The sequence below is a fragment of the Piliocolobus tephrosceles genome, chromosome 15 (assembly GCF_002776525.5).
Source record: "Piliocolobus tephrosceles isolate RC106 chromosome 15, ASM277652v3, whole genome shotgun sequence".
NCBI lineage: Eukaryota > Metazoa > Chordata > Mammalia > Primates > Cercopithecidae > Piliocolobus > Piliocolobus tephrosceles.
This window is the reverse complement of record NC_045448.1, coordinates 92,337,996-92,356,273: the sequence shown is the minus strand read 5'-3', so window position 1 is coordinate 92,356,273 and position 18,278 is coordinate 92,337,996. Positions and strand designations below refer to the sequence as shown.

Genomic DNA, 18,278 nt, shown 5'->3' with positions numbered 1-18,278 from the left:
GCCAGGATGGTCTTGATCTCCTGACCTCGTGATCCACCCGTCTCGGCCTCCCAAAGTGCTGGGATTACAGGCTTGAGCCACCGCACCCGGCCAAGACTTCGCTTCTTTAAAAAAAAAAAAAAAAAAGGGCCAGGTGTGGTGGCTCAAGTCTGTAATCCTAGCACTTTGGGAGGCCAAGGAGGACAGAGCTTATGAGGGTCAGGAGTTCGAGACCAGCTTGACCAACATGGTGAAACCCTGTCTCTACTAAAAATACAAAAATACTAGTTGGGTGTGGTGGCACGCACCTGTAATCCCGGCTACTCAGGAGGCTGAGGCAGGAGAATTGCTTGAGCCCGGGAGGCGGAGGTTGCAGTGAGCCCAAATCGTGCCACTGCATTCCAGCCTGGGCGACAGAGTGAGACTCTTGTCTCAAAAAAAAAGCCTCCAAAAACCCCAACCCAAGACTCCCACCCTCCAAAATTAAAACCCTTTAGGGTTGTAAAGACATTATGTGGGGACTTCTCAATAGATTTTGAAAGATATTTCGTAATATGGTTATCTATAAATCAAATTGTAATTGACTAGTCAGAAGTAGCAGCCTGTGTATTTCTTATCCTGTATTATAGCCCAATTAAGTATTCCCCGAGGTAAACAAGTCTGAGGTACTCTCTATGCAAAGTTGTTGGGGATGGGGTAGGGTATGAATTATACTACTATACCAACAGTTTATTATGAAATACGGGTTCATGGTTTAAAAAAAATAACAAAAGTTCCGGAGAAAGTCTCGGAGAGTCTAGGAAGGAGGTAAAACAAGGAAGGTCTCTCATCATTGTACAGATCCACCTAACACACAAGTAAAACTTCACCTAGAAATAATGTGAATGCCTCCTCGTCTAGTCATGTGTCTTCAGAATACCCCCCATCTTCACCAGAATAGTTCACTTTTACGTATTGGATATTCTGGTTTTGTCTAAAGAAAAGGGAAGATATCCTAAATATATTTTCTAACAAATAAGAATGCCAAAAGCCCTGTTTCTGTTTTCTTTGACTAGAATTTAAAAATACTCAACAGGAGCACTGAAGAGTATTCCTTCTGTGCAATGCCAGTCCCAAACAGAACTAACTCACCTCCATTCTGTCTGTTCCCACCAGATTCCCAACATGCTTGGAACAAACATTCAGAGAATAGAAAATGTTTAAAAGCAATTTTTTGAAATTTAAAAAAAAAGTCATTTTAATCTTAATTTTCAAGATAGACATTTAAGAGTTGGAATATATGTTAATAGTCAAATATTCAGATTTTAGCAGTTAAGATACCCAAAGCTTACCAGTCTAAGGATATTTTCTTGAAATTTAACTCCTAGAAGGAAGCAGAAATATTCATACTCATCTGAAAAACTCCTGTTACTGAGGGATTGGCCTGCAAGAGTGTGTGTGTGTGTGTGCGCGTGCACAGAGTGGAGGAAGACCCTCAAAGTCAATACTGTTTTAAACACTATGCCAATCATTCTTCATCATTTGGTCATGCCCATTCCCATACCCATATAAAACATATACAAATAAGAAATCAGTTACTACATCTAACTTCAGCTCTCACTAACACCGCAGGGGTATGCATTCCTCAAATGAGAGGTTCTGGGCACCTGAGAATCCTTCTTTGCACCTCAGAGCACCACCATTCCCCCTCCGGGGAATAAGTGTTTTGTGGAGGTGAAACACACAAACCCTCTCCAAAAACAAAATGATCTACTACTCAGTAATCAACACAGGGCCAGTATAAACCTTTACCAAGCAGGAATTCACAACAGGAGATCCTACTAATGCTTCTGACTCTCTGTTAAGTAGCAAGATACAGGGTTCTAATAAAAACACTAAAAAAAAAAGATCTGGTCCATCACTACTGGTGAGCCTCTAATTTAAGCATCCTAGTATCATACACTACAGTTGCAGGGAGTGGGAAGATAGATGCTTGTCGTACCTATCTGCTGAATAAAACAGTACCAAACTTAAGAGTTCGTAAATATTAATGAACTGTTTACTCTCAAATTATACCAAGCTAAAGATATTTCAAGTTTTCAAAGTGTTAAACTGCTATATTCTGCCAGATTCCAGCTATGGAAAAGTGATCAGTTAATCACTTTACTAGTCACAGAATTTCTACAGAGAAGAGACAAATCTTTCCCTAGAGAAGCTTAGAACTAGACCAGACAAGTGGGTCTGAACACATTTTTACCTGCTGGGATTTATGCTATCTCACTCAGATTTCTACAGTTTAGGAACATTTCTAAGAACTTACAATGGATTGTTAAGAGCCATTCACCTTAGAAAAAGGACAACTTTGTGTCCTGAGAAAAATGCATTTATTCTCACTGTAACTCAGTCCTATGCCAACATAATCCCCTGTCAACATTTATTCTGGAGCCAGCATGACTTCTTGATAAAAGAAATGCTATTGGGTCACTTAAAAGGGATTTTCAAATGGACAGGAAATTAAATGGCTGCCTGAATCTTTTTTTTTTTTTTAGCCAAAAACTACTTTTAACTGGTTCTTTTCACCTATTCTGAGAAATTGGAGTCAAGTCACTATGGGAGGCAGAGTCCTCATCTAGAAGCTTATAAACTGGTTATGATAATCAGCACTGCAGAGACCCATTTAACTGGCAGCTTACTAAAAAAGCCACAGGGAACACTGTCTTGAACTCCAAGCTTACGCATTATATTAGCCTGAATATAATGGTGGTTTAAACAAATAATCTGTATACAGCTACACAAAGCCACCCAAAATAAATTTCTGTATTTTTTTGCTCCCAGCTTCTCCTATTTCTTGGCACATCATAGTATTCAATTCTTCCTTCCTGACTGCCCTCTTGAGTATTAAAAACTTGCTTTCAGAGAACTCCACAACATACAAGACACGCACAGAACAAATAACTTTTTTTAACTTTCCAAGGCCGCATATCTATACACCAATCACATTTGCAAAAATACCACTGGGTTTGAAATCGATTGGGTGTGCTCCATGAAAGGTCTTCATACAGGGGAGAAAGGTTACCTTATGGAGGATGAATGCACGAACTAGGAAGAATAAAATTCCAGACATAATTCCAGAAAGCAGCGGGGACACGAACCAAGACATCACTGGAATAGAACACATTAAGAAAAAATATCAAATAATGAAAATCAGAAACCAGAAACCACTTTAAATGTTTAAGAGTTCAAAATTCTTTGGTCTGTCCCTCCACGTTAGAACACATACTCCCATATCTAATGCCACGGTAACAAACGACAAACACGAAAATGAAGAAGCCATTTGGAATTAAACATACCAATTTTTATCAGTTCAGACCACTTGACACCCTCCTGCCCCTTTGCCACGAGGGAGAAACCAATGGTTGCACCAACAATACAATGAGTTCCAGAAATGGGGAGCTTCAAAAACGAAGCAACGAGTTGCCACACAGCAGAACCTGAAACAGTCAAGTTTTATTAAGTAAATGGCAAAATTCCATTATGTAAGTGGCGCATTCAGAAAGGTTAATCTGAAAGGTTAAGCACAAAAATGGAACCACCCATGATACAAATCTGCTCACCCACCACGAAGAGGACAAAACATGAAAAGAACTTACCAAACATAGCACTGACTGAGCCGGCCATCAGCAGCCCTTGAGTCGAGCTGTACATCTCCACGTCAATCAGGCCCTTCCGGATGGTTTCGCTCACTTTGGCCCCCAGTAAGACAGAGCCCACTGTTTCAAAGATGCTAGCTAGGATGCAGGCTTGCTTCAGGGTCACTACACCTGAGCCCACAGCTGTACCAAAAGAATTTGCTACATCATTGGCTCCCACGGAGAATGCCAAGACAAATGCAATAACGAAGCCCAGGATGAGCATCCATAGGTGGTCCACCAAAGGACCAGAAGCGGCGGTAGCAGCTGTAGTACTGGTAATCAGCGTTGCCATTCTCTAGAGTAGTGGTTGTTTAGTAAGAGAACTACTGAGCGGCTTTCAAGATGTGTAAACAGAATATGAGGTATCAAAATTGCTATAATAAATAATATATATTATATAAAATTAAATACTGTAAACTACGGCACAGAAACCGAGCTGGGGAGTTACTGCTATACGCTGCGTATGGGCATCTGTTGTCTGGGGTTTCTTTGGCTCAGGAGGACTAAAAGCACGGAGCAGAATTCCATGGCGGAGAAGAGAAAGGACGCAAGTTCATCCTGCGGAAGAGGGGGGAAATAACAATAGCTGCGTGCCCCTGGGGGGCCAGTGGGGCACCCCGCTCTGCCCACGCGCCCGGGGCCCCGCAGTGGCCCCTGTGGGCTACTCCAGACGCCCATCCCCAGTAGCACGGGCGAGACGGCCGGGCACGTGGCTCCGGGTCCTCCGCGGCCCGCGCGCGCCCAGCCCAGCCCAGCCCCTGCGCTGCCAGCCCGCGCGCGCCCTCCGCGCGAAAACCGGAAAAGGGCCGTTCCCGCGCGCGCCGCCCAGGGACCGCCAAAAAGGCCCGCGGGCGGGCGGACGGGCGGAGTGGAGGCGGCCAGCGGCAACGAGAGAAGCCAGTCGCGCCGCCCACGCCGGCTGCCTCCAGCGCCACGGCGTCCGCGCCCGGCCCCCGGGAGAAGAAAGAGCCTTTACGAGGCGGTGCCACTACTCACCAGGGAAAAGGGAGGGCGGAGCGGGAGACGAGGAGATCGAGGCGGCGGCGGGAGCCACGGGTCGCGCCTGAGGTCGGCGAGCACACGGCCCGGGTCGGCGGCACCGGGGACAGCTCCGCGGGACTCACGACTTACCCAGGAAGCAGCCGCGGGGGGGCCTCAGCAGCCGAGAAGAAGAAGCACGCAGCGAACGGCGGCAGCCATCACTCTAGCTGAGCACGCCGCCGGCCCCTACTTATAGCCCGCGCCGCGACCCGCGTGACCCGCCGCGCCTCGCGCCGGCCCCGGAGCCCCGCCCCCGGCATGACGCAGCCCTCCTCGGCCCGGCGTGCCCAGCCGGGTGAGCCAGACGGTGGCGCTCATTGGCCCGGCCCGCGCCGGCGGCCACGCCCCCAGCAGGGAGCCTGTCCACGTGGGGCGGGACAGCCCCCCTCCCTGCGGCCTCGCCCTGGCGTCTCCGCAGCGTCTGGCCCCGCCGGCTGATTACCGCCAGAGACCGTGGGGGACCTCGCCGTCACCCTGGAGGCCGTCATGCGGGGTTACAGAGGCTGCGACCAAAGTCATTCCTAGCTCCTCTCTCGGGGCTCTGGAAACCCGTCCGCGCCTCCAGCCGCACTTTCAGCGCACGCATGACCTGCCTCGCCCAGTGGCCACACCCGTCCCGTCTGCCGGGTGACGCTGCGGGAGATCTTGCGCCCTGGGGCTCCGGATCCAGTTCTGGCACGTTGTTGCACCTGTGACTTGTCCTTGGCCTGGCACTGTCCCTCGCCTGGGGGAAGGGGGGGGATGCTCACGTGGTCGCTTTGCTCCCGCAGTCATGCACTTGGGTGAAAACAGAAAGACTGAAGAGTCACGGGAACCAGCTTGTCTCCCCGGTTATGGCGCAGAGCTGCAAGGATGGCTGTGGGTCGTTAATTTCTCCGTGACTGACCTGAGTTTGTAACGCCGCAGCTGTGGCGAGGGGGAAGGACACTGCTTCGAGTTCAAATTCTGCCTCCTTGCTGCAGTGTGTCACCTTGAGCAAGTCCCAGATCTCTGACTGCGTTCTCACAATTGTAAAATGTTAACAGTGGCTGCCTACCCTGTGGCTGGAATTAAATGAATTAACGTGTGTGAATGTGACTAGAATTCAGTACATGTTCAGGAAAAGCTGATTTCCGCTTTGCTGTTACCGTGAATATTCTGTTTTAGGATGTAGAAAAGGGTGGAAAGGGATGTTATTGCATCCTGAAAGCTTATCCTTTTGAGGGAAAGATTGATTTCTGGCCCCCTGCGTGGTATATAGAGTAGTTCTGATATTATTTAGATGTGTTAATGCACATTTGGGGGTTGATTATATGGCTTAAGATCAAGACTAACCAGTCGTGCCATGGGAGATTAAGGTCGTGGTCTCTTGTTAGGATTGTAGTGAGATTCCAAAATTCCAGCCAGAAATACCAGTCTTAGAATGCTGTGAAGCCCTCGCCACATTTTTGCTATCTCTAGCAGGAGGGCACTGTATAGCAAAAACAGAAACATTGTAAATTGTTGCTGCCCGAGTCATTTACAGAGGATTAAACAACCTGAATGTCCTCTGACCTACCTATAACATTTGATGGAGTTGTATGAGCAACTTACAAAGTTGTAGGTCCCAAGGTGGGTGTGAAAAAGAAAGGTCATATCCGGGAGCACTGACCCCGTAGTGTAAATCCTGGCACCTTAAAACGTACTGTTCCCTCCACCTTCACTTCAAGGTTATGAAAACATTGAGTAAAAAGGATGATCTGTTCAAAGTCCTTAGTGTTCTGCCAATTTACAACAGTAATTTTCAAAGCAGTTATTTGCGAGGAAATTGCCTAGAACTTCTCCCAGTGTGCGGTTGTGTGTGTGTGTGTTTGTTTTCAGTCTGTCCACAGGCGTACTTTTATAGGTCTGTGATAGTAGGTAGCTCTTCAAGTTGGCAAACACTTGCTGGACAAGCCCTGAGAGATTCATCTGAGTGAGAGAGCACTCTCCAGCCCCATCGGAGTGGGTTTGCAGAGAAATCATACGGTAGAGATTCTAAGGAATTCCCTTGCGTTGCAAATGAAAACTATCTTCAAACTCTGATATAGTATACTCCTTCCTTTTTAGAAAGAAATCCTTGTCTTTCCAACACTGAGATGCCTCTGCCTCAGTGGGCAGAAAGGGTAGAAAGGGAGGTGAGGAACTGGGGTGGGCCCTCACTGCTTTGCCTCAGGATCAGTCGGGTACAGCCCTTGGAGACCAGGACGTTCCTTGGCTGGGACACCTTCATCCTCCCCTAAGGGAGGAGAGGTGGGGGTCTGCCTGTGGAAAGAAGTAACAGTGCCTTTTAAATAGAAATAGCAGGTAGGAGGACCGTCAGTTGTCAGGTTGTGCACAAATGGCATTGTTTCTGGCCTTATCTCTGAATGCTGGGGAAACAGGTCAGAGATCCTAAAGAGAGTCTAACCACTTAGAATCCAGGCATTGGCACAAACACCCTCTAGTATCTTAGGGAGATGGTTTGGTCTAGTGTTTAAACACATAGACTGTAAGACCAAACCAGCTGCTGTATAACTATTCCTGTGACCATAGGCAAATAAATTCTCTGCCTCAGTTTCCTGATCCGTAAAGGGGAGAGAGTGAGAGATCTGACTCACAGTGCTGTTATGAGGATCAAATGAATGAATATATGTAAAGCCCTTCTTCTAAAAGGGCTCTTACTCTCTTTGTTCAATAACTAGCTGAAGGCCTGTCATACATAGCCCATGTTTAAAATGAAGTATGTGTCAGATGTCAGGACATCTCCCTGCCCTCTGACCCAAGGTCAGATCTCTGCCTTCTTCTCCCTGCCCTCTGACCCAAGCTCTTTGAGATTTCTCCCACGGCTCATAGTGAGGGGACACGCAAAGCGGGCTGCTGCCGGAGGAAGAGGAAAAGGGTTGTGGCTCATGCCATGTGAATGGGCTCACTGGTCTGGCCCAGACCCTGACTGTCCACAGGATCTTTGGTGAGTCACTGTCACTGAGCCTGTGAGCTGAGGGTCCCTCCCGAACCTCACCCTCAGAGGGGACAGAACAAGATGACCTGTGGCAGGCTGCAGAACACCATGCCGGGCACTGTGGGTTTGGAGTCTTCTTGGGGACATGTCCATCATTCACTAATTAGGTGGAGTTGAGCTGCTGAGAGCCAGGAAAGCTACTCTCCCCCTGATCTCAACCTAGCCCTGCGGAAGACCAGACAAAAGAAGGAAACAGTGCCATTTCTGCACTTTTTAGTTCAGAGAGGCACAGTCAAGGAAATGCATTTGAGGTCAATGTTCAATGTACATGAAGTACGCATCCTGGAAATAGTCTGCTTGAAGCAGGGGGAGCTCAAGTGGGCATGGGAATGTTCTGGAACCAGACCAGGAACAAAGGCGGCTTCAGAGGCTGTCTATGAGGACTTGAATGGGAGCAGGGGCAAGAACATCCAGGGAAGAGAAGGTAGGAGCCTTACAGTAAAGGAGAACCAGCTCCTTTCCACCCACCAATGCCCTCCCCATCCCCAGATGAATGAGATAATCATAATACCTGTGGCTGGGCACAGTGGCTCAAGCTTGTAATCCCAGCACTTTGGGAGGCCAAGGTGGGTGGAGCACCTGAGGACGAGAGTTCGAGACCAGCCTGATCGACATGGAGAAACCCCGTCTCTACTAAAAATACAAAAATTAGCTGGGTGTGGTGGCGCTTGCCTATAATCCCAGCTACTTGGGAGGCTGAGGCAGGAGAATCCCTTGAACCCGAGAGGCGGAGGTTGTAGTGAGCCAGGATCATGCCATTGCACTCCAGCCTGGGCAACAAGAGCGAAACTCCATCTCAAAATAATAATAATAATAATAATAATGTCTGTGATGCAGTTGAATGCTTACTGTGTGCCAGGCACTGTTTCAGGTGCTCTGCATGGATTGTCTCAGGTGATGCTCTCAAATCTCGGATGAAGTATTTTCCCCTTACTTTATAGACAGAGAAATGGAGGTACAGAGAAGGAAGCGACAGTTAAAGCTGCGAAGAACCTGACAAATTTCAAGATTGTAAGTGCCTTTTCCCAGGATGCCAGCAAGTGCTGAGGCAAGTATGATTGCCCTAGGTGCCAACTCTTATTTGCACTTAAGTTAACACATTTATTTCCTCCTCCTTTCCCCCTCATTTTTATTAACTCTGTTACTTTTACAGCCTGTATTTTGAGCTGCGTCAAACCCTGTCGGAATAAAAAAAGGACACTTCTAGGAGATCAGTCTTCAAGATTGGCCCCAGTTTCCCCAGAGTAGGAAGAGGCAGGAAGCCAGAGCACATGTTCTCTCCAGAAATAAAGTTGTTGCAGTGGTCTAACCATGCCTTAGAGTTACTGAAAACTCTGTTCTCTTGAGACTTCTCAAGAAAGGAAACCTATCTTGCAAGACAAAACCCACCTGTAGTCAATTCCTACAGGAAATAAGTTGAAAATAATGTTTCAAGCAAGGGCCACATGTCACCACCACCGCTTTCCTACCGGCTTTGGATGTGGCTGTCCTCTCTGTCTCCAGACATTTCCCATTTCCCCGGCATCTGTGGCTCTGGCCTGGCAGGGTCCAAGGGACGCTTGGGATCCGGGTGGCTTGGGAAGGGTACTTTCAAGCACCCAGACAGCCAAGCCCTGATATGGAGACTGGTTGAGACTGGTCTCAGGCCAGCATCCCACAGCAAGAAAGCTGAGTTTTGGTTGTGCCAGGCAAACTGGTGGGTCCATTTCTCTGCCAACACAAGAGTATGGGAGGTTGGTCTACCCTCTCCAGATTTTACATGCCTCCGTCCTGGCTGCACATGGCCTGGTCTCTTCCCTTTGGCTTTGAGTTCACACATGTGGGCGTGATATGGCATAGGAGCCAGAGGGAACAGAAACACAGTTCTTAGAACTTGAAATGGTCCAGGTGTCTCTGGAGCCAGCTTCTGGATAGCACAGCATCCTGAATACTTCTTTAGAAAGACATCTCTGGTGACTTAAACTGGGACTTCTTGTTTTCCCCAAGGCCCAGTTTTCTCAACTCTTAAACAGGGAAGAAAGGCAACTTGCTGGAAACTTGGGAACTGTGTGTAATGAAGGTCCTGCAGCGGAAAAGGAAGGGTCAGCTTGCTCCCTGCACAGTCCAGGATGTGTGGTTTTAGGCTGAGAAAGTGAGGGGGCAGCAGGACGTGAGTCATCCCCACAGTCATCCCAGGAGGAGGTGGAGGGTAACAGCATCTGGCTTTGTATGGCTTCCCTAGCCTTTCATTCATTTGTCTGTTCAGTCAACAAATAGCCTGCTATGGATCTAGTGAATCAACAAGATTGACCAGCCCATGCCTTTATGGGACACAAACTCCTTCTTGCATTGAGTTTCACACTGAGGACTGGTCATGAATACAACAGCCAAGGAGGCAAAGTCAATCTCTCACTTCCCCCAACAGACCTGCCACTTCTGTACATGAACCGCACACCTCATCTTCCAGTACATCCTTATTTATCATTGGCTATCTCTGCAGACCAGAGCACAGGAGACTGTGCCAGACCACTTGCTGTGCAGAATGCCGCTGTGCAGACTCCACCACCGCAGAGCCTCCTGCTCCCCAGCATTCCTCTTCCAGGGTCAGTGCCCCTCACTCATCTGATCCCTTCAGCAAGAGAAAGCTCCCCAACAAGACCCCCACAGAGCTTGCTGGGCACAAAAAGCTGAGTTTTCAGGGAGGGAGGAAGGCCTGGGGCTGCACCTCAGCTTTCCTGGTCCAGAAATTCAGGTGTTTGGGGCACTCAAAGAGAGGCTTCCACTGTTAGGGACTGTCTCGTGGGAGACTGAGGTTCTGAGCAGAACCGAGTTTCTTCATTTTCAGTGGGGAAGTCCATCTCCAATGATGGGGACCCTCTTGCCTTCTACCTAGAGCCTTCCCACCCCAGACCTGCTGAGTGAGAATCTGCATTCTAACAAGATCCCCATGTAATTCATAAGCATGCTGCAGTTTGGGAAGCAAACACAAGAAGAATGACTCTTGCTACCTGGTAAGTTTAGAAACAACATGTTAACACATTCCTTTTCAGTCAGATGTTCAAACAACACCACTTTTTTCTATTTTAAGTCCTGTTTTTCTGAGCAAGCATTCCTACTGTTCTAGGTAAGGGATAGCTTAGCACATGGGCCCTGGGGCCAGACTATTAGAAATTAGAATCTCGTCTACCATTTACGTGCTATGAGGTTGGGCAAATTGCTTAACTTCTCTGTGCCTCCCATTCTTCTGTAAAGTGAAGATAATAGGGTTGTTATGAGACTGAAATAAGTAAAATGCATAGCACTATCCCTGGCATTTAGCAAACACTTATTTGAATATTGATTGGATTTGGGTGTACCCCAGTTTTGTTATTTTGTTTTTATTTATTTAGTTAGTTAGTTTTTGAGATGGAGTCCTGCTCCATCATCCAGGCTGCAGTGCGGTGGCGCAATCTCGGCTCAATGCAACGTCTGCCTCCTGGGTTCAAGCAATTCTCCCACCTCAGCCTCCAGAGTAGCTGAGACTATAGGCTCCCACCACCATGCCCGACTAATTTTTGTAATTTTAGTAGAGACAGGGTTTCACCATGTTGTCCAGGCTGGTCTAAAACTCCTGACCTCAAGTGATCCACCCACCTCGGCCTCCCAAGGTGTTCAGATTTCAGGCGTGAGCCACCCTGCCCAGTCTAATCCAAGTTGTTGTTTTTTGTTTTTTGTTTTTTCTTTTGTCACAAGGCCTCACTCTGTTGCCCAGGCTGGAGTACAGTGGTGCAATGTGAGCTCGCTGCAGCCTTGACCTCCCAGGTTCAGGTGATCCTCCTTCCTCAGTCTCCCCGTACCTGGTACTACAGTTGCATGCCACCACAAGTGGCTAATTTTTGTATTTTTTGTAGAGACTGGGTTTCACCATGTTGCCCAGGTTGGTCTCAAACACCAGGGCTCAAGCAATCCACCCACCTAGTCCTCCCAAAGTTCTGGGATTACAGCCATAACCCACTGCACCTGGCCTAATTTTGTATATACCACCTTTACCATATTTTAGGATGAAGTGCTTCTGTGGCTGGTCTCATCCATTTTGCACAGATTCTTCCCAGTTTTATTTTCCAAAAGTGATTTTCTTCCTGGGGGCAACTTACTATTGCCCCAAAATATATCCATTTGAGGACTGTTCATTTATTCAACCATTGAGCACCCACCACCTGCAGGGAATATGAAATTTTTAACTGTGACCTTGAATACTGCCTCTACATTTTGTTTTGTTTTTTTTAACTCCTTCTTCTACACCCATTTACCTCTCCCTTTTTAATGATGGTTATAAAATCAAATGTTAATGCTGATTTGTAAAAACCTTAAATATATGTATAGGACTGTCTTCTGTTTCCAGATACCTTCAAAGGCATTGTTTCATTTTATCTTCACATCTGTGTGATGTAGGCAGAGCAAGTTTTTTTTGTTTTTGGTTTTTTTTTTTGTTTGTTTTTGTTTTTTACGCTATCACAGGGAAATGAGGGTCTGAGAGCCTACAGTTGGGCAAATAGCAAGTGTTAGAGTAGGGCCTGGAGTCCTGCACAGGGGGCCCTGGCAGGCAATGCATAAGAGACTCCAAGTCTACTGTTCTTCCTACCACCCTGTGTTAACTCCCCATTTTAGCCAGAGGAGTGACTTACAGGGATGGGGGTAGGGATGGGACATTCAGGCCAGAGAAGGGAAAGAAAGGGACAAGGGAGAGAGTACTGCGAAGACCCTATTCCATTGTCCCCACTAGAATGCATATTTATCAGACTTATATTCTGATTATTTCACAATATATGTGCATTAAAACAACCAGACTAATAGAGGAAATAGTTTAGGGCAAGAGGAACTCAAGATTTTAAAAAATTATTGTAAAAATAATACATGCTCACCGGCTGCAGTGGCTCATGCTTGTAATCCTAGCACTTTGGGAGGTCAAGGCGGCTGGATCACCTGAGGTCAGGAGTTTAAGACCTGTCTGGCCGACACGGAGAAACCCCGTCTCTACTAAAAATACAAAAAACTAGCCAGACATGGTGGAGCATGCCTGTAATCTCAGCTACTCAGGGAGTCTGAGGCAGGAGAATTGCTTGAACTCGGGAGGCAGACGTTGCAGTGAGCTGAGACCACACCATTGCGAAACTCGGTATCAAAAAAAATAAAATAAAATTAGCCGGGCATGCCTATAATCCCAACTACTCAGGAAGCTGAGGCATGAAAATCGCTTAACCGGCGAGGTGGAAGTTGCAGTGAGCTGAGATCACGCCATTGCACTCCATCATAGGAGACAATGTGAGACTCCGTCTGAAAAAAAAAAAAAAAACTCATGTAGAAACTATACCATAGAGAAAAATATCAAGTGAAAAGTGCTTCTCCTTAGAATCACACACACTTTTAATCATTACTTGTAATATACACACACATATAAGGTATTTTTACTATAATATGTAGTATATACCTTTTTTCTTTTTTTTTTTAATCAAATGAAATCATACCATGGGATTTCGCAACTTATTCTTGATACCTTTGCACGTCACTGCATATAGATCTTCCTGCATGCCTTCTTTTATTATCTGCCGTGGAATAGACCATTATAAAGCATGTCCTTATGCAAGTGGACTCTCTGGGTCATGGGCTATGCAAATGTTTTCATTTTATATGATATTGCCAAATGTCCACCCAGTACATAAGAGAAAATGTCAGTTTCAAGGCTGGGGATGTTTTTCGATCCCCTTCTGATTACACGTGGCTGGTGGCATCATGGCCCATCCATATCTCCTTTACCAACATTAACCCCAGCTTTGGCGTCTCTAACTCTCAATAGAATGAAACCTCTGGACGCTGATCCTCTGCAGTGTGGCATTTTCTTTGCCTTCTCTTTCCAACTCTGTAGTGGTCATTGATAAACAAGCCTGTCTCTCCCTTTCAATGGCCCTTTCCATTTAGACCCTGGCCTCTTTCCTTACTCCATCCTCCTCCCAGCCTGCGCTTTCTGGAACAGCCCTACAAGAGCCAGCTGGTGGGTGCCTCCTTCCCCAGGGGTGTGGGGTGTGTGGTTGTTTTTGCGGCAAGGTCATCCTCATGGTCACCTCCTTGCTTGTTGATGTTCCCTGCTGTTGGCGTAGTGGTTGTTATGGGGTCAGCGTGGGTAACCAAACCCTGAAGAGACACAGCTTTGCTGCTAGGAATTTTAAATCTGTAGTTACTCACCATCTTGGCAAAGACTGGCTCATAGCTGTTGCTGCCAACAGCGCTGATAATGAAACCAACCCTCGCCCTCACCTTCCAGTGGTTACCCACTTTCACTTCCTGTTTGTCTGCTGCTGCCTGGGCCAAGACAGGGACCACTCAGTGCCTCGCTAATGTTTACAGCCCTCTGGATGATTTCTAGCCACCAGCATTGATGGGCCCTATGATAGAGGAAGAAGAGAAGAATCAGTAGCAAATGGGAAAAAGAATAATTGCTGGTGCTCTGGGTCCCAGCCCTGAGCTATGAACATCCCGGCCATTCCCAGAGAGTGCCTGGTCCATCCAGTTGCCTGACTTCCATGCTACCTAACCACAAGAATAAAGACCAAGGCTGGGGGTAGTGGGGTCAGGCACAAGCTGGCAGGCCTGGCACACAATGGAGGGGTAGGGGATGCAGCCTGTTGTGAAATCCAAGATTAGCCTCTCCATCTACCCCATCCACCTCATCTGCCTCTTTCTGTCTCATTTTCTCCTTTGTCCTCAGCAAATTCAGTACTTCCTGCTCACTGTCTCCTTCCCTTTGGCCTCCAAACATCTGTACTTCCCTCTTGATTGTACCCATCACTTCCACTGCCTGCTCCCTGAGACAGCAGTCTCTACCAGTCCACCTTCCTTCCCCTCTGCCTGCTCTCCTCTACCCTGAAAGGTAGTGCCCCCTTCCGCACCCCTGCTGAAACTCCTATTGCCCCTTAGCTTCAGACGCCCCAGCCTCTTCTCAGCACGCTTTCTGAAACCTCTGCAATTGATCATGCTAATAGAGCACTTCCCTAGGACTGTCTACTCCCCTGACATCTGTGTACACCCCACCTCTCCAGTTCTGCAGCAGTTTCCTTCTTCCTCATCCCCAGTATCTGTCCCTTCACATTCTTTTCACCAAATCGGGGCTTCACCGAATCCATCCCTGCCCTAAATCACCACCTCCACATGCACGTTTCCACCAAGCCTCCATCTCCTGGCCCATAGCTCTCAATATGAGCATCTCTTCTGTTAAATATAACATTTAAACCAAAATGTCTCAGCTTCTCACTTCCCACCCTGAGCAGCCACCCTCTCATGATTCCCCTGCTTCAATAACCAGAGATGCACCTCTCTTACATACTCTGAAGCTTCAAGCCTGGTGTCCTTTGCATCCAACTTCCACACGGTATCAGTCTTTACATCCTCTGAGATTTCTCCCAAATCAGTGCCTCTCCCAAATCAGAGCTCCCCACTCTGCCACCTTTTCCAGATTACTGAGTCTTGGGTGGCCCAGGCCTGTACACTTTCCCCATGTGCCTTCATCATCACTCCCTTATCCAGCAGACACCTCTCGGGGCCCTCTGTGGAATGGGGCCCAGCCATGCAGATTTTCACCAGTCCACACCCTCGTGTCCTTCCCCACTGGGGAACCTCCCTCTCCCATGCTCATCCCAGGGTTTACTTCCCCCAGGCCCAGTGTGCACCTCACCTCTAGAGAAGAGAAGATCTCTTCTCTAAATTCAACTCAGAAGTTGGATGCCTGCCCCACCCATTGGGTATGCCATTGTCTGCCCTCTTTGCCTATATACTTGCTTTGTTTCCCCAGCAAAATCAGCAGCTCCTGGAGTGCCTTGCATTTCTTCATGCCCTGCTAAGATGGGGGTGGTAAATTCATAAGCTCAGGGCAAGGCCAGCATGCGTATACAAGAGGTAGGCAAGAAGGACGGTGTTGGCTGCACAAAACCCATCTATAGATAGAATGGGCCTGTGGGCTACAGCAGTTTGAGATCCTCAGCCAGGTGCCTGGCCCTGTCAGTGAGTCCATGAATCCTTTGTGGTGGATGTCCCAGAGGCAGCAGTCAGTCCCCAGCGTCTGGCAGACTGTTGGGGCGGGTGACCTGATTTCCCTGACCTGGTGTAGAAGGAGCAGCCTGCCTCAGCAGGCCCAGAGGTGTCAGCTTCTCACCCCGCGGGCTTTGCTGCACTTGAAGTCAGGTGCTGCCACGTGGCTCTGGCTTCCTGTGAGATCTAACCAGCAGTCACTTTTCTCACTCATATACTAAGGAAAGAGTGGGCCTGCACTTCCTCCACTCATGACCCACTCAAAGCTGCCCAGACCAAGTTCACCTAGAGTTTGTGGAGGTGATTTTGACTGGGCAGCACCTTTATGCTCTGAAGCATTTGGGAGGTGGGGATAGGGGTGGAGACAGAAGGACAAGAGGAGAAAGGCAGAGAGCAAGATGCAGGGGGAAACAACGCCTGAGAACCGGGGCCCTATTTTCACTCCTGTGGCCTGCCTTCCACCACTGCCCCTCCCACTGCCCCAGGCTAAGTCCACGGGCAGCCCTTGACACCTCTCAGGTGCGTCCCAGCCTCCAGTCTCACCCCACGGCACCCAGCCTACACAGGCGGCGAGACTCAGCTGCTGAACCATGAGTTTCACAAAGGCTTTCCCCACTGCCACTGCCTGTAAGATGAACTCCAGACCGTTCTGTCTGGCTGCAGCTTTCCATGACAGGGCCCTCCACTGTCTGTCCAGCTTTATTTTCCATTGTTTCACCAGGGGAAAAATGTTCTCTGCCCCGTCCAGCTTGTCACCACCACCTCCTGTGCACTGAGGCAAGTGGCCTCACGTGGCTACCTTAGAAAGTTAACTTCCTCAGGAATGTGAGCTGCTCCCAAGTCTATCCCCTCATTCTACTCCTGGCAGCAAGCCTGGGGAATGGCATAGTTACCCGAATTCCACAGATGAGGAGAAAGGGGCTCAGAAGAGTTCAGGTGCTTCTCAAGACCACAGCATGACAAGCAGGAGAGCTAGTCTCAACTCAGGCCCTTTTTGCTCCACAGTTCAGGGTGTTCCCATGTAACTTTACTTAAAGGAAAACTGTAAGCTCCTGAGAATGTGGGCTAGGCTGTAATTTTTTTGGCAATGTGTGCATGGGTGTCTTGGTTCATTCAGGCTGCTGTAACAGAGGACTATAGACCAGGTGGCTTGTAAGCAACAGAAATTCATTTCTCACAGGGAGGCTGAAAAGTCCAAGATCAAAACGCCAGCAGAATCGATGTATGCTAAGGGCCTGCTTTCTGGTTCACAGACAGCTGGCTTCTCACTGTGTCCTTGAAGGAAGGGGAGAGGAAGCTCTCTGGTGGTCTCTTTTATAAGGGCACTAATCCCATTCATGAGGTCTCCACCCTCATGACTGCATCACCTCCCAAAGGCCACACCTCCAAAAGTTATCACATTGGGAATTAGATATCAGCATGAATTTGAGGGAGACTTTTGTTTGTTTGTTTGTTTTTGTTTTTGTTTTGTTTTGAGATGGAGTCTCGCTCTGTCGCCCAGGCTGGAGTGCAGTGGTGCAGTCTCGGCTCACTGCAAGCTCCGCCTCCCAGGTTCACACCATTCTCCTGCCTCAGCCTCCAGAGTAGCTGGAACTACAGGCACCCGCCACCACCCCTGGCTAATTTTTTTTGTAGTTTTAGTAGAGACAGGGTTTCACCGTGTTAGCCAGGATGGTCTCGATCTCCTGACCTCGTGATCTGCCCACCTTGGCCTCCCAAAGTGCTGGGATTACAGGTGTGAGTCACTGCGCCCGGCCTTGGGACAGCATTTCACTCTTGTTGCCCAATGCAATGAGCTCACTGCAGCCTCCCAGGTTCAAGTGATTCTCCTGCCTCAGCCCCCCGAGTAGCTGGGGTTATAGGTGCATGCCACCATGCCTGGCTAATTTTTTGTATTTTTAGTAGAGACTGGGTTTCACAATGTTGGCCAGGCTGGTCTTGAACTCCTGACCTCAGGTGATCCGCCTGCCTCGGTCTCCCAAAGTGCTGGGATTGCAAGAGTGAGCTACTGTGCCTGGCCACAAACATTATATCTAGTGGCATTTTATCTATTGCTTGTGGGTTACAACTATAATATGTAACAAAACAGAGCTAGGTAAATAATTAAGAGGAGCAGTCATGCATTTTCTTTGGTTTGGTTTTGTTTCTTCTTCCTCTTCCTCCTCCTCCTCCTCCTCCTCTTCTTCTTCTTCTTCTTCTTCTTCCTTCTTCTTCCTCCTCCTCCTTTTTTAATTTTTTATTTTGAGACATTCTCGCTCTGTCGCCCAGGCTGGAGTGTAGTGGTGCTATCTCTGCTCACTATAACCTCCTCCTCCCAGGTTCAAGTGATTCTCTTGCCTCAGCCTCCCAAGTAGCTGGGACTGCAGACATGTGCAACCATGCCTGGCTTATTTTTGTATTTTTTAGTAGGGACGGAGTTTTGCCATGTTGGCCAGGCTAGTCTCGAACTCCTGACTTCAAGTGATCCGCCCACCTCAGCCTCCCAAAATGCTGGGATTACAGGCATGAGCCACCATGCCCAGCCTGGGGTTTTTGTTTTGTTTTGTTTTTGA

General features: G+C 48.1%; 1 protein-coding gene and 1 long non-coding RNA gene across 2 annotated transcripts in view; one reads left to right on the top strand and one right to left on the bottom strand.

The window, feature by feature from the left end:
* SLC20A1 (solute carrier family 20 member 1) overlaps positions 1-5,907 on the bottom strand; it is a 19,008-nt gene extending 13,101 nt beyond the window's left edge. The window contains exons 1-4 of the mRNA XM_023194949.3: positions 4,647-5,907; positions 3,609-4,208; positions 3,309-3,449; positions 3,035-3,120 (exon numbers count right to left, since the gene is read on the bottom strand). Coding sequence (XP_023050717.2) covers positions 3,035-3,120; positions 3,309-3,449; positions 3,609-3,942 — 561 coding nt within the window. The 5' untranslated portion in view covers positions 3,943-4,208; positions 4,647-5,907. The remainder of the gene's footprint in view (positions 1-3,034; positions 3,121-3,308; positions 3,450-3,608; positions 4,209-4,646) is intronic.
* Positions 5,908-10,510: 4,603 nt separating this feature from the next.
* The window catches only part of LOC111528218, a 50,187-nt gene continuing 42,419 nt past the window's right edge, over positions 10,511-18,278 (top strand). The window contains exon 1 of the long non-coding RNA XR_002726912.3: positions 10,511-10,679. This is a non-coding gene — a long non-coding RNA (uncharacterized LOC111528218). The remainder of the gene's footprint in view (positions 10,680-18,278) is intronic.